The 13372-nt window shown below is 40.4% G+C and overlaps 1 protein-coding gene across 1 annotated transcript in view; it reads left to right on the top strand.

Moving 5' to 3' along the window:
- LOC140185094 (otoancorin-like) overlaps window positions 1–13372 on the top strand; it is a 114961-nt gene that overhangs the window by 87614 nt on the left and 13975 nt on the right. The window contains exons 16-19 of the mRNA XM_072238351.1: window positions 1261–1454; window positions 1565–1658; window positions 3526–3670; window positions 10063–10244. Coding sequence (XP_072094452.1) covers window positions 1261–1454; window positions 1565–1658; window positions 3526–3670; window positions 10063–10244 — 615 coding nt within the window. The remainder of the gene's footprint in view (window positions 1–1260; window positions 1455–1564; window positions 1659–3525; window positions 3671–10062; window positions 10245–13372) is intronic.

Below are 13372 nucleotides of genomic sequence, written 5' to 3'. Positions count from 1 at the left end.
TAAATTCAACAGGTAACTTGCCTAGTAACTCCAAACAGTGCAGTTTCTCTAAATAATCAAAATTGACACGCTTCCCTGAACTTTTGAAAGAGGTTAGTGAGCATTGTGTTCGGTGTTTGGAGATTCTTTAATAGTCTATCTCATGGGAGTTTGGAAACTAGATTAAAAATCTAGTGAGCATGATAAACACAAAAAATAGAAGCAATGATAGAAGCCTGGTAGAGTGGCACAGCTGATGGAACTAATATCTCCGGCAATGCAAGTTCAATCCTGACTCCTGGCACAGCCTGTGTGGAGCTGCCAAATCTTCTCTGTCCCTATGGGTCTCCCCTGTGTCCTCCAGTTCCCTCCCACATTTCAAAGACGTACAGGTTGATCAGTTAATTAACCATTGTAATGTGCAGGTAAGTGGTAAAATCTGTGGGGAATTGGATTGGAAAGTGGGAAGTATAAAATGAGATTATAGTAGGATTAGAGTAAATGGTTGGCACAGATTTGTTGGGCAGATGGACTTCTTTCCGTTCCTTGTCACTCTATGATTAAATACTTCTAAGCAGTGTTTTGTGTTCCTTGAATTTTGGAGCAGTTCCCAGTACATTAAATAAGATTTAATTTAATCAGTATTGGAATAAAAATATCATCAAATTCAAAATATAAAATTTTAAATTTATCATCAAAGAATTATTCAACTCTCCGTAATGTGGGGTTTTGGTTTAGAGACTCCTTGTGGTGTTTGGCTCCGGAACATAGGAATGAAAGTGGAGCTTCAAGGAGTGCATTAGGATGCCCCCTGGTGTGAGAAGATTTGGAAAAAAAAGTTAAAAATTGGCTTTTCCAGTAGCTAATGGTCAGAAATGTAAGGCTACAAGACTTTGTATTAGAAATAAAAGCAACTTTCAAAATAGAGAGTTATGAGCTGCACTTGAAGCAGAAGCTCAGTTAACATTAATGTTAGACAGATGGAGGGAAAAAATGGTTGAACGGATGTGGCGATTAGACAGGAAATGTAATTAGATGCATTTACTCATATGACTTGTACTCACAGCCAGTATCTAGTTAGGCCAGACTGCCAGTTTCATAATGTAACCTCTCTGCTTCCTTGATACAAAAGATCAAAACCAAAGAATATTAAAGATTAACTTTATTTGTTACATGTACAAAGGCAAAATTTGTGATGTTTGAATTTTATGTAAAAAAAAACTTGATCGATGATTTGCTATTTGACTTGTATGCTGGTTTTATTTTCTTCTTTGTCAACAGAAATTTACTGCTTCCTCATTGACTGAGGAGCAAGGCACCAACTTGGGATCTCTGGTCTGTGAATTCAGTTCTGATGGGTTTAAAACGTTGAACAACACCGTCTTCCTTGCAATAATTCCTCAACTGCGCCAATGTGGACAATTCAGTGAAGAGAAGAAAAATGCTCTCAGAGTGACGATCTCGTCAGCCTTTCCGTAAGCAGAGTTAGCTTTTAGTTAGATAAGGTGTTGTCAGTGTTTGGCAAGCTACTTGGTTATGGCAACTTTGAATGTGATATCAACATAAAGTTTTTTCTTTAATCTAGATCTATTTCAAATTGGACAGAGGATGTATTGATTCAGTTAGGTGACTTGCTGACAGTTCTCAAACGTGAAGACTTTAAAAAAATTCCCAATAATGTAAGTAGACTCTAGAAATGGTCTCACCAGAGCTATGATTCCTCTGATACATGTATTATAGATATAGCCACAGGGTTGAATAGCAAAAATCTGACTTTTCTTGGATGTAACATTTTGTTTGGTAAAAGTTATTAATACTATTCAAAAAGCTTCAAGAAGTGAGAAAAGTGAAGTTGGGCACCATGGTAACGTAGCAGTTAGCACAACGCAATTACAACTTGGGGCGCTTCCGAGTTCAGAGCTCGATTCTTGCGCCATTCTGTAAGGAGTCCCTGTGGAGTGTGAGGGTTTTCCCTTGCTGCTCCGGTTTCTTCCCACAGTCATAAGTCATACTGGGTAGGTTAATTAGTCATTGTAAATTGTACCGTGATGAAATTGGGGTTGTAGGGTTGCTGGGGCGGCATGGCTCAAAGAGCCAGAAGAGCCTTTGTATTGCTAAATAAATAAATATATAAAAGCAATATGAATGTTGTTGAATCTTCAACCCGCTGTCCTCCAATTGGTGGCTTCCAGCTGGGAATGTGGAATTGGTGAGTTTACCCACATCCGCATGTCATGACCAGTCATGAGGAAAAGATGTTTAATTGGTTCTCATGCCTGTGAGCAGAAAACAACAATTTATATTTTTATAATGACTTTAGTTTTGAAAGAGATGCCAAGGTGCTTCATTCAAACAAAAAGTGCAAATTAAGCTATCAAGCCACGGAAAAGTAGAATTTATATTCTGGGAGGTGCAACACATATACAGTACATGGAAAGGACGTCATGGTCTCACATCTAGTAAACCTTCCATTGAAAAAAAGGATAGAAGTGATGTTTAGTTTTGTAACAATAGTTACCTATCCTATTAGTCTTTCTTCTTCAGCCCTTTACCTCCTCCACCTATCACCTTTGAGTTTCTCACTTCATCCCTCTCCCCCACCTACCTACCTTCTCCTATCAACTTCCAGCTTGTACTCCTTCCCCTCCATCCACTTTCTTATTCTGGTTTCTTCCCCCCTTCATTTACAATTCTGATGAAGAGTCTCGGCCCAAAACGTCAACTTATTATTCCTCTCCATAGATGCTGCCTGACCTGCTGAGTTCTTCCAGTATCTTGTGTATGTAACTCTGGATTTCCAGCATCTGTAGAATATCTTGTCTCCTATTAAAGTTGCTATTTCTCAAAGGAATTAGAAGAGTGCTTCACAGTTGCCTTGTGGTTGGACCTTTAACATGGGGTAATTGTTGCTGCATTTTCTGCCTCTAATTAAAATTGATTTCTATTCAGTGTTTCTTGCTTACAAAAATGAGTGCAGCACTTTCAATATGATCAAATAATTTTTAATGTAACCTCATGAACCATTTGATTTTCCGAAAACGTCCAATAATTCGACTACCATGCTAACCAGCAGTAGCATATCAGGCCTGCAGCTCCAGTGATCCAACTGTTGATTGGGTGGGTCTTGCACACTCCCCATGTGATCACATGGGTTTCTTCAGGACATCCTAGTTTCCTCCCTCATCTGAAAAACAAGTAGGTAAATTGGCCACTGTAAAATGTACAGTGTGTTGGTGAAAGGAAGAATCTGAGGGAGTTGATAGAAATGTGGGAAATATAAAACAGCATTTGTGTAGAATAAGTGTAAGGGGTTGCTGTGGACTCATTAGGTCAATAAACCAATTTCCTTGTTCTGTCACTCTTTCATCCTTTGACTCTCTTCTCCATGATTACTGTGTCTCCCAGGCTTTATCTACAGTAAATCTCCATTTCCTAATGATGTCCAATTATTTTATCTGCAGGGATATGTAATATTTTTGTGTCATCAAATACCTATACTTTATTGTTAAAGTGCATTTTAATTGTAATAATTGACATCTTCTTTAGGATGATATAAAAATAGCCCTTGAGCAGATCCTCTCCTCTCACAAGCCTGCCAAGAACATTCCTTCTGATCAATTTTCTTCACTTTATTGGAAGATCTTCAATATCGCCGAAGGGCAAAAGTCCAACATGAAGAAGCGAGCAGCAGGTAAGTTACAATAACAACCAACCAAATAAATAAATAGTGCAAAAGTCATAGACAGCACTATAGCACATATAAATAAAATATGGTCACTGATTTAAAAAAAAATAGTTCAAAAGGCTGAGCCCATGAATGTTGCAGCATTCTTAATTCGAACACAATATGGCTTGTTTTCTGCCGAGCGAATACCAGAGGCAGGCCTGACTCCAGCTTGGACACTGTGCCACACCGCCCTGGCACTCCAGTGGACTGCACCGACTCCAATGTCTCTCTCCTGGGCGGCTGTAAACAGGTGACACTGTGGCTTGAGGCCTAGTTCTCGCAATGACTGAGACTGTGCAGGTCTCCGCCATCTGGCCCTACCATCCTCCAATAAGTCAGTGAATCAGATTTTCAGCATTCCACATTAACAATAGCCAACAGGGTCTTGCAATCACAAGGAAAGTGTCTAAGACGATCACTTGCTGTTAGACTTTACACCAATTTGCTCACCGATATCTCCCTGATGTAGGCAGCAGCATGAGCTGCACCTAGTTGAGCTTCGTCAGTTTCTCCACCAATGAGCAATTCGCTGATAGGTTAGATCTGCATTTCTTCAGGTTCTTAATGTGCAGCAGTGTCTTGCAATTGTAAAAAATATGTTTAAAGGAGACAATAATACCTTTGGTTGGACCCCTAGAAGCCGCTGCAACTGAGCGTGGCACCATCTTACCAGAAGGAAACTAGCGTAGCACTATTACAACACCAGCTATAAAATCAGGGTTCAATACCCACCGCTATCTGTAAGGAGCAAGGAGTTTGTATATTCTCCGTGACTGTATGCGTTTCCTCTGTGCGCTTCAGTTTACTCCCATATTCCAAAGATGTACTATAAGGAGTAGTGAGTTTTGAGCATCCCATGTTGGGGCCGGAAGCATTGTAACACTTGTACAATCCTCGCTGATTTAATTTGAAACAAGCGACGCATTTCACTGTATGTTTCGATGTACTTGTGACAAATGAAGTTAATTTTTCTTTTCTAATGTCAGCTCACAAAGGTCACAACAGGTGTTAAAGAGCTGCACGACAACCAACAAAATCCAGATGAATTTCTAGAGTGATGTAGTGATGTATTTTGACTGAGAAATCATGTCCAACATGGGAAATAGCAATTTTCAGATATGTACCATTGAGAAAAGCCTGACATGTTCGACTATATTGGCCTCCTTATGTTAAAATACTGTGACGCACTTCAAACTGCTTCAAGTCTAATTTAGGAAAGCAGTCAGGTATATTCTTCTCACAATGATTTTTCATCACATATGTTCACTTCGAAGCTGAATGGCAGAAGAAGACTCCTGAAATCAAAAGAATTACTAAACAACTGTGAGCTTTTTAGATTCAAGTGTTGAAGGATAATGCAGAATGGAAACAAGCCCTTTATGCTGACCAAGGTGCTTTATAGAGCTGGTCCTATTTGCCTGATTCCTATCCATATACCTGTAATTTAGTTGTCTTTACCACTTGCAGCTTGTTGGTTATACCCACTAGGTGTGACGACTACTCGTACCACCAGACCCAAACTTCTGACGAACTGCCCCAGTACAACAGCTTTTCCACTTTAAAAACTCTCCTGTGGTTTTCTGCTGTCGTTGAAATGACGGACAACCACCATAGGGCGTTATTGGGACAACATACTACATATATGATGTTGGTGACATTAAACAGAAATATTATATACTGTTCTCATTGCCATGCCAAGGAAAGATGTAATTAAGAGAGAGAGAGTGCAGAAGAAATTCACGAGCATTTTTCCAATAATGAAAAGCTTCAGTTGTCAGGAGAGGTGGATAGGATGGGACTATTTTTCCTGAGGCAAAGGAGGCTGAGGGGTTCATCAACATTTCAGGCCGGAGCCCTTCGTCAGGACTATAGAGGGAAGGGACAGAGGCCCTATAAAGAAGGTGGGGGGAGGGTGGGAAGGAGAAGGCTGGTAGGTCGAGCACCTCTGAATTCTATGTTCATACCAAGGGGCTGGAGACTACCTGGACGGTGTGTGGGGTGTTGCTCCTCCGGCCTGGGTTTGGCCTCGTCATGGCAGTGGAGGGGGCCATGTGTGGGCCTGTCTGGATGGGAGTGGGGGGCGGGGTTGAGGTGGGTGGCTACTGGGAGATCCTGTCTGTTGTGGCGGACGGAGCGGAGGTGCTCGACCCACCAGCCTTCTCCTTCCCACCCTCCCCCCACCTTCTTTATAGGGCCTCTGCCCCTTCCTCCTACAGTCCTGACGAAGGGTTCCGGCCCAAAACGTCGACTGATCGTTTCCACGGATGCTGCCCGACCTGCTGAGTTCCTCCAGCATGTTGTGAGTGTTGCTTTGACCCCAGCATCTGCAGAGTATTTTGTGTTTACGTGAGGCTGAGGGGTTACCATTCAGAAGCTTATAAAATCATTTGGGGCATTGATAAGGTGGATGAATGCCCTATTTTCTCCCAGGGCATAGGTTTTTGATGGGAAGGGAAAGGAGCTGACTTTGTATGCTAGGACAGGCATGTCCCTATCTCACCGGGATACAAGGCCCACCTGTCGAAGTGGTGTACCAGGGTGTGGCCGCTGCCTTGTGCGAACAGCTACTTGGAGCCACAAGTGAGAGCACCATACATGCTATCTGCCTTCTTCACCTCCTGTGTCACCATTTTAATGGAACTACAGTGCCTATTAAAAAGTATTCACCCCCTTCTTCCCCCCCCCCCCGGAAGTTTTCATGTTTTATCGTTTTACAACATTGAATCACAGTGGATTTAATTTGGCTTTTTTTGACACTGATCAACAGGAAAGACTTGTGTGTCAAAGTGAAAACAGATCTCAACAAAGTGATCTAAATTAATTACAAATATAAAACACAAAATAATTGATTGCATAAGTATTCATCTCCTTTGTGCAGTCAAGGTGTTTCAACTGATTGTAGAAAAAATACACCTGTATCTGGAAGGTCCATATGCTGGTGAGTCAGTATCCTGGCAAAAACTACACCATGAAATCAAAAGAACACTCCAAGAAATGCTGTGAGAAGGTTATTGAAAAGCACATGTCAGAGGATGGATACAAGAAAATTTCCAAGTCACTGATATCCCTTGGAGTACAATTAAGTCAATCATCAAGAAGTGGAAAGAATATGGCACAGCTGTAAATCTGCCTAGAGCAGGCCGTCCTCAAAACCTGAGTGACCGTGCAAGAAGGGGACTAGTGAGGGAGTCCACCAAGAGACCTGTGACAACTCTGAAGGAGTTACAAGCTTCAGTGGCTGAGATGGGAGAGACTGTGCACACAACAACTGTTGCCTGGGTGCTTCACCAGTCGCAGCTTTATGGGAGAGTGGCAAAGCCACTGTTGGGGGGAAAAAAAAACTCACATGAAATCTTGGCTAAAGTTTGCCAGAAGGCATGTGGGAAACTCTGAAGTCAACTGGAGTCCTATGTTCTGATGAAACTGAAATTCAGGTTCTTGGCCGTCAGACTAAACGTTATCTTTGGCGTAAGCCAAACACCGCACATCATCAAAACACCCCTATCCCTACCATGAAGCATAGTGGTGGCTGCATCATGCTGTGGGGATGCTTCACTGCAGCAGGCCCTGGAAGACTTGAGGGTAGAGGGTAAAATGAATGCGGCAAAATACAGGGAAATCCTGGAGGAAAACCTGACACAGAAGCAAGAGAACTGTGGCTTGGTAGAAGATTTGTTTTCAAGCAAGACGATAACCCAAGCATAAAGCCAAAACTACACAGGAATGGCTTAAAGACAACAAAGTTAATGTCCTGGAGTGGCCAAGTCGAGTCCAGACCTCAATCCAATTGAGAATTTGTGGCTGGGCTTGAAATGGGCTGTTCAATCAGGGAACCCATGCAATCTGACAGAGCTTGAGCAGTTTTGAAAAGAAGGATGAGGAAATATTGCAGTATCCAGATGTTCAAAGCTGATAGAGACCTATCCACATAGACTCAAGGCTGTAATTGGTGCCAAAGATACATCTACTAAATACTGACTTGAAGGGGGTGAGTACTTATTCAAACAATTATTTTGTGATTTTATATTTGTAATTAATTTAGATTACTTTGTAGAGATTTTTTTCTGTTGATCAGTGTCAAAAAAAGACAAATTAAATCCACTGTGATTCAATGTTGTAAAACAATAAAACATGAAAACTTCCACAGGGTGAATACTTTTTGTAGGCACGGTATATACATGTAGCCCACAATCTCTGCGTTCTACAACGTTTCCCAATGCCCTGTCATCGACTATGTAAGTCCTATTCTGGCTTAACTTCTCGAATTGCACCATTTTGCATTTGGCTGGGTTAAATTCCATAATTCCTTTGTTCATTTTCCTACTTGATCTAGATCTTGCTGGAACCTGAGACAGCATTCTTCATTGTTCACCACACAACCAATTTTGGTGTCATCTGCAAACTTACTGACCTTTAGATCGCAAATGGTTGGTTTGCAAGTGCAGCAGGCTATCAAGAAGGCAAATGGATTGTTGACTTTCATTTCTAGAGGGACTGAATTTAAGACCAGGGAGGTTATGCTGCAACTGTATCAGGTACTGGTGAGGCCGCACCTGCGTGCAGTTCTGGTTTCCTTACTTGAGGAAAGATACACTGGATTTGGAGGCAGTGCAGAGGAGGTTCACCAGGTTGATTCCAGAGATGAGGGGTTAGACCATGAGGAGAGATTGGGTTGCCTGGGACTGTACTCACTTGAATTTAGCAGGATCAGAGGAGATCTTATAGAAACATAAAATTGTGAAAGGGATAGATAAGATAGAGGCAGGGAAGCTGTCTCCACTGGTATGTGAGACTAGAACTAGGGGACATAGCCTGAAGATTCAGGGGTGTAAATTTAGGATGGAAATGAGGAGGAACTGCTTTTCCCAAAGAGTGGTGAATCTATAGAATTCTCTGCCCAATGAAGCAGTGAAGGTTGCCTCAGTAAATATATTTAAGACCAGTTTGGATAGATTTTTGCATAATAGGGGAATTAAGGGTTATGGGGCAAAGGCAGGAAGGTGGAGATGAGACCATGGCCAGATCAGCCATGATCTTATTGAATAGCAGAGCAGGCTTGACGGGCCAGATGGCCTATGTCTGCTCCTATTTCTTACGTTCTTATATGCCACCTTCATTCTCATTGAAACCTTTGATATATAAGACAAAAACAATGGATCCAGCACTGATCCCTGCAACACAACCCTGGTTATAGTCCTCCAATCTGGAAAAAAAAACTTCAATTACCACCCTCTGCATCCTTGCATCAAGCCAATTTTGTATCCAATTGGCTAGCTCATTCTGAATCCCATATGACCTCACACTCATTCTACCATTTGGAACCTTGTCAAAAAACTTGATAAAATTCATGCAGACAATGTCTACTACACAGCACTTGTCAATCAACTTCATCGCATCTTCAGAAAGCTTAATTAAATTTGTGAAACTCAATTTCCTACTCATAAAGACATTCTGACTATCCCCATCAATCCTTGCCTTTCCAAATGCAGTTAGATCTTGTCTCTCAGAATCTCATCTAGTAACTTAACCCACATCTGATGTCAGACTCACCAGCTTATAGATCCCTAGCTTGTCTTTGCAACCCTTCTTAAACAAAGGCTCGCCATTAATCTTTCTCCAGTTTTCCTTCACCTCACTGTGCTTTAAGAAGACACAAAAATTTCTGACATTGCTCCAGCAATTTCCTCCCACAATGTCTGAGGACACACTTGGTCAGATCAGAGGGATCCATCTATCTTTGTGCTCCTCAAGACCAGCAATATTTCTTCTTTCATAATATTGGTAAGTTTCAGGATATCACTTTATTTTTCTCCTGAATTCTCTTGTTCATGAGTCTCTCACAGCAAATTCAGATGAGAAGTATGCATTTCAGACCTATCTCCCATATCTCCACAAGTAAAGGGCCACACTGATCCTTTTTTAGGAACCTGTTCTCTCTTTTACTGCTAATATAATTGGAGAATCTCTTCGGATTCTCCTTTAACTTGTCTGCCAATGATATCTCATGTTCTCTTTCTGCACTCCTGCTTTCCATCTCAAGTGGATGCAACAACTGAAAGTTTCAAGAAACCTGAAAGTGGGTTTCTTGTTGTACTCCACCCATTACCAAAGATGATTAAATTTAAGAAATCCATTCAACAGAATAAAGAATAACCATTTCTCCATCACAAAATTTAAGAACTTGCTTTGTAGTGATTTCTAATGAAATTGAGGCAGAGTTCCTGTGTCACTGCGGCTAATGTCCTGTGTTACATTTCAAGAGTTGATATTTTTCATCAGATAGTTCCTGGGGGGGGGGGGAATCTCTAAAGATTGTGACTGTCGTCTTTCTCATACTTTATTTACGTGACTTCCAGGGTGTAAAATGATGATCACCTTTGACAAGATTGAAGCTCTCGGCGAAGCAAATAAAATGTGGACCGCGGAACAACTGCGTTGCATTGCGGTGAAAGACTTTGTAGATTCTCTGGACACACTGACTGCGGTCACAGGCTTCAGCATTGAACAGCTGGAAGCTTTAAAGACAAGGGCCTTGGAGGTGAGTAGTTGCAATATCCACGGGTGATAGTGTCCTAGTTGTATTCTCCACCATCATTGGGAAGATGCAGTCATGATGAAGTGAAAATAATTTGAAGAAATTCTCATCTAATAGCGTGCCTCAGAGTGAGTGCTGTCAAGTGAATTTGCTTCTGGGACATTGATAGTATAGAAAGGAATGACAGTGCACTGGGGAGAATTTGCAGGTCCTCTTTTGATTTAGTTACCAGTACCATTGCTCCAGAAGCACGCTTAGCTTCACTGACCATGTACTGAACTGAATTTCTTTGCTGGTGATTTGATTCTTGGGACATGGATGTTCATACCCTTTTTCACATAGTGCCTTGTTGCATGTGATATGACTTCAATTACTACATGACTTCATTCTTTAATTTACACCTGAAGGACTTCATCTACCCCTGAGTTAATACCATGGGCATTGTCCCATGTTCCACATAATTTTCCCTAATTCAGTATATCTGCAACCTCTGCTGGCAGGATCTATTCACACTTCCAACTGCATCATTCACATAGCTTGTCATGCATCTCGGCCACCATGATTTCCCATTAATTTCTAGGTCACATTATGGAAATATTAGTCCTTACAGGATGTGTCATTATAGGAAGGATGTAGAGGTTTTGGGCAGGATGCATAGGAAGTTACCAGAATGCTGCTTGGATTTGAGGATACATGCTACAAGGAGAAGTTGGACAAGCTTTGGTTGTTTTCTCTTTTGCAGCACAGACTGGGAGAAGACCTGTTAGAAGTTTATAAGATTATGAGAGGCATAGATAGAGTAGACAGCTGGTATCTTTTTCCCTGACTTTAAGTATCTAATTCCGGATGGTAAGTGAGAAGGGGGAAAGTTCAAAGGAGTTATGTGGGGCAGGTTTGTGGGCTGAAGGGCCTGTTTCTGTTCTGTACTGTTCTGTTCTATGTTCCATGTTTCCATCCACAGTGCCAAATTTCACTCGAGACTGTACAGCTTTGATTGAGGAACTTATTATCAGGAAGTCTGCGCACACACACACAGACCCCGTGCATCTTTTCTCATTAACATGTTCAAGCACGGCTTAAGGTCGTCTTTAAACAACAGTTCTTTCACATAAAGTTAATCAAACGCATTAGTTTCAAAGCCCAGAAAGGCTTCAGTGCAAGAGAACTGATTGAAAATACCTGATGCTATGCATATTCCAAGCCCTGTCTGCATAAATGCACCTCCTCAATCAACTGACTTATTTATGTGACAAACACAACAGTTACCTTGTATCTGGCCAAGACAGGTGCCATCAGTCAGGTTTTACACATTCTATTCTTCTTCAGTTAAAATCTACCTATTTTACCAAATACTCCTATAAGAAAATTTGTCAGTTCTGTCTTTCGGATGGCTTTCTGATGAGGGTTACTGAGATATTAAAGTAGTTCAGAGTGACAACAGGAGATAGAGATGAGTAATGAACTAAAGATGCAGTTTGGAGCAGAAAACATCAATGAAGCGATTGAAAAAAAAATAACTGGCAGCCCAGGGCAATAACTTGTAGCTAATTGAGTATGTGATTTAGATTGGCTATTAAGTTTCTAAGTCTGATTATGATGATATAAACCGGCTGCTGCAATGAAACAACCCAGTTTGAATGGCAATGGGGGTAGTTTTATGAAAATCACAGTGGTTTCAGCTGACAAGAACCTCCCCTTTTTTACTGAAGAGGTTGTTAAGGAACAAGATCAATTTAATGCTGCATAGCTAATCATACTTTTAGAAAAAAGAAAAGTAGTGAATAATCTAATAATTCTTTTGATGGAATAGATGATAGAGGGTTAATTAAAGCTTAAGGCAAGATATGAATTTAATTCAAATACTAATGAGTGGATTGAGGGGAAACATTTCAGCATTTATTTTATATTTAGTCAGGTGGTCTCTGGAGAGAAAATCATGAACGGAAACATAAAGAAAGGAGAAGGTCATTCGCTCCTTTAACCTGTCACCCCATTTTAAGTAGTTCACATGTATCTTGGATTTCTATTCCTTTGCACCCATATCCAATAAAAATAATCCGGTGGGAGCTCAGTGTTGAATGTATTACTTAACAAGTATTCACAGTGTTTAATTTGGGAAGGAATTACACATTTAAAGATTCTTTTTGGTGAGAAGGTCCTTTCTTGTTTCTCCTTTGAATGGGCTTGTGTTAATTCTTCTGAAATTCCTCAACTAGAGGAAGTATTTTCTTTGTACCTTGTCTCCTGAATAAGTTTGAATTTTAAATAGTTCAATTCAATTACCCATCAAATTGCCAAACTAAGGGGAACATGACTGAATTTTATAACTGTTTTCATAAATTAGCAAGTTTAGTTTTGATAAAATCAGTGCTGAACTTCTAAGGTCAATATATCCTTTCAAAGGCACAGGAATCAGAACTGGAAACAACCATCTAAATGCAGTTTTGTAAGTACTATATAAAACTCTCCATTGTATTAAAGAATATTAATATCAGTTAGTGTAGAGTAGTGGCTATGTTATTGGAGAACCCTGAATTAATATAAGGAGTGAGTTCAAATCCCACCATGAACACCAGGTAATTTAAATTCAGCTAATTAAATAAATCTGGAATAGAAAGATAGTATTAGCAGTGGTGATTATGGATGTACTGACTGCCATAAATACCCATTTGATTCAGTGATGACCTTTACAGAAGGAAATCTGCCATCTTACCCAATGGAGCAATTACAACTTGTGGTCTTATGGACTACATTAGGTAGTAGAAATATGCACTTTTAACAAAAGTATAATGTATTATACAGTGTAATGGTGATGAATGTTGTGCAATTTATCTTTGGCTGATGGAAGAATATAAAGGAATTAATGAATTGATAATCTGGGCATGCTGAGAAGATCATAAGAAACAGAAGCAGATATAAGCCATTCACTATGATAATGGATAATCTTTTTCCTCACTGCTAATTTTCTGCACATACCTAATATCAGTTGATTGCCTTAAAATCAAAAATTTACCCCTGATTTGAACATACTCAGCAGCTGAGAATCGATAGTTCTCTTGGACACATAATTCCAATTGTTCCGTATACTCCAGGTGAAGAAATTCTTCATCTTGAGTCATGAATAGCCAACA

This window comes from Mobula birostris, chromosome 20 (assembly GCF_030028105.1).
Source record: "Mobula birostris isolate sMobBir1 chromosome 20, sMobBir1.hap1, whole genome shotgun sequence".
NCBI classification, from domain to species: Eukaryota; Metazoa; Chordata; class Chondrichthyes; order Myliobatiformes; family Myliobatidae; genus Mobula; species Mobula birostris.
Note: the sequence above shows the minus strand (reverse complement) of the source record. Positions and strands in the feature narration are given on the sequence as shown.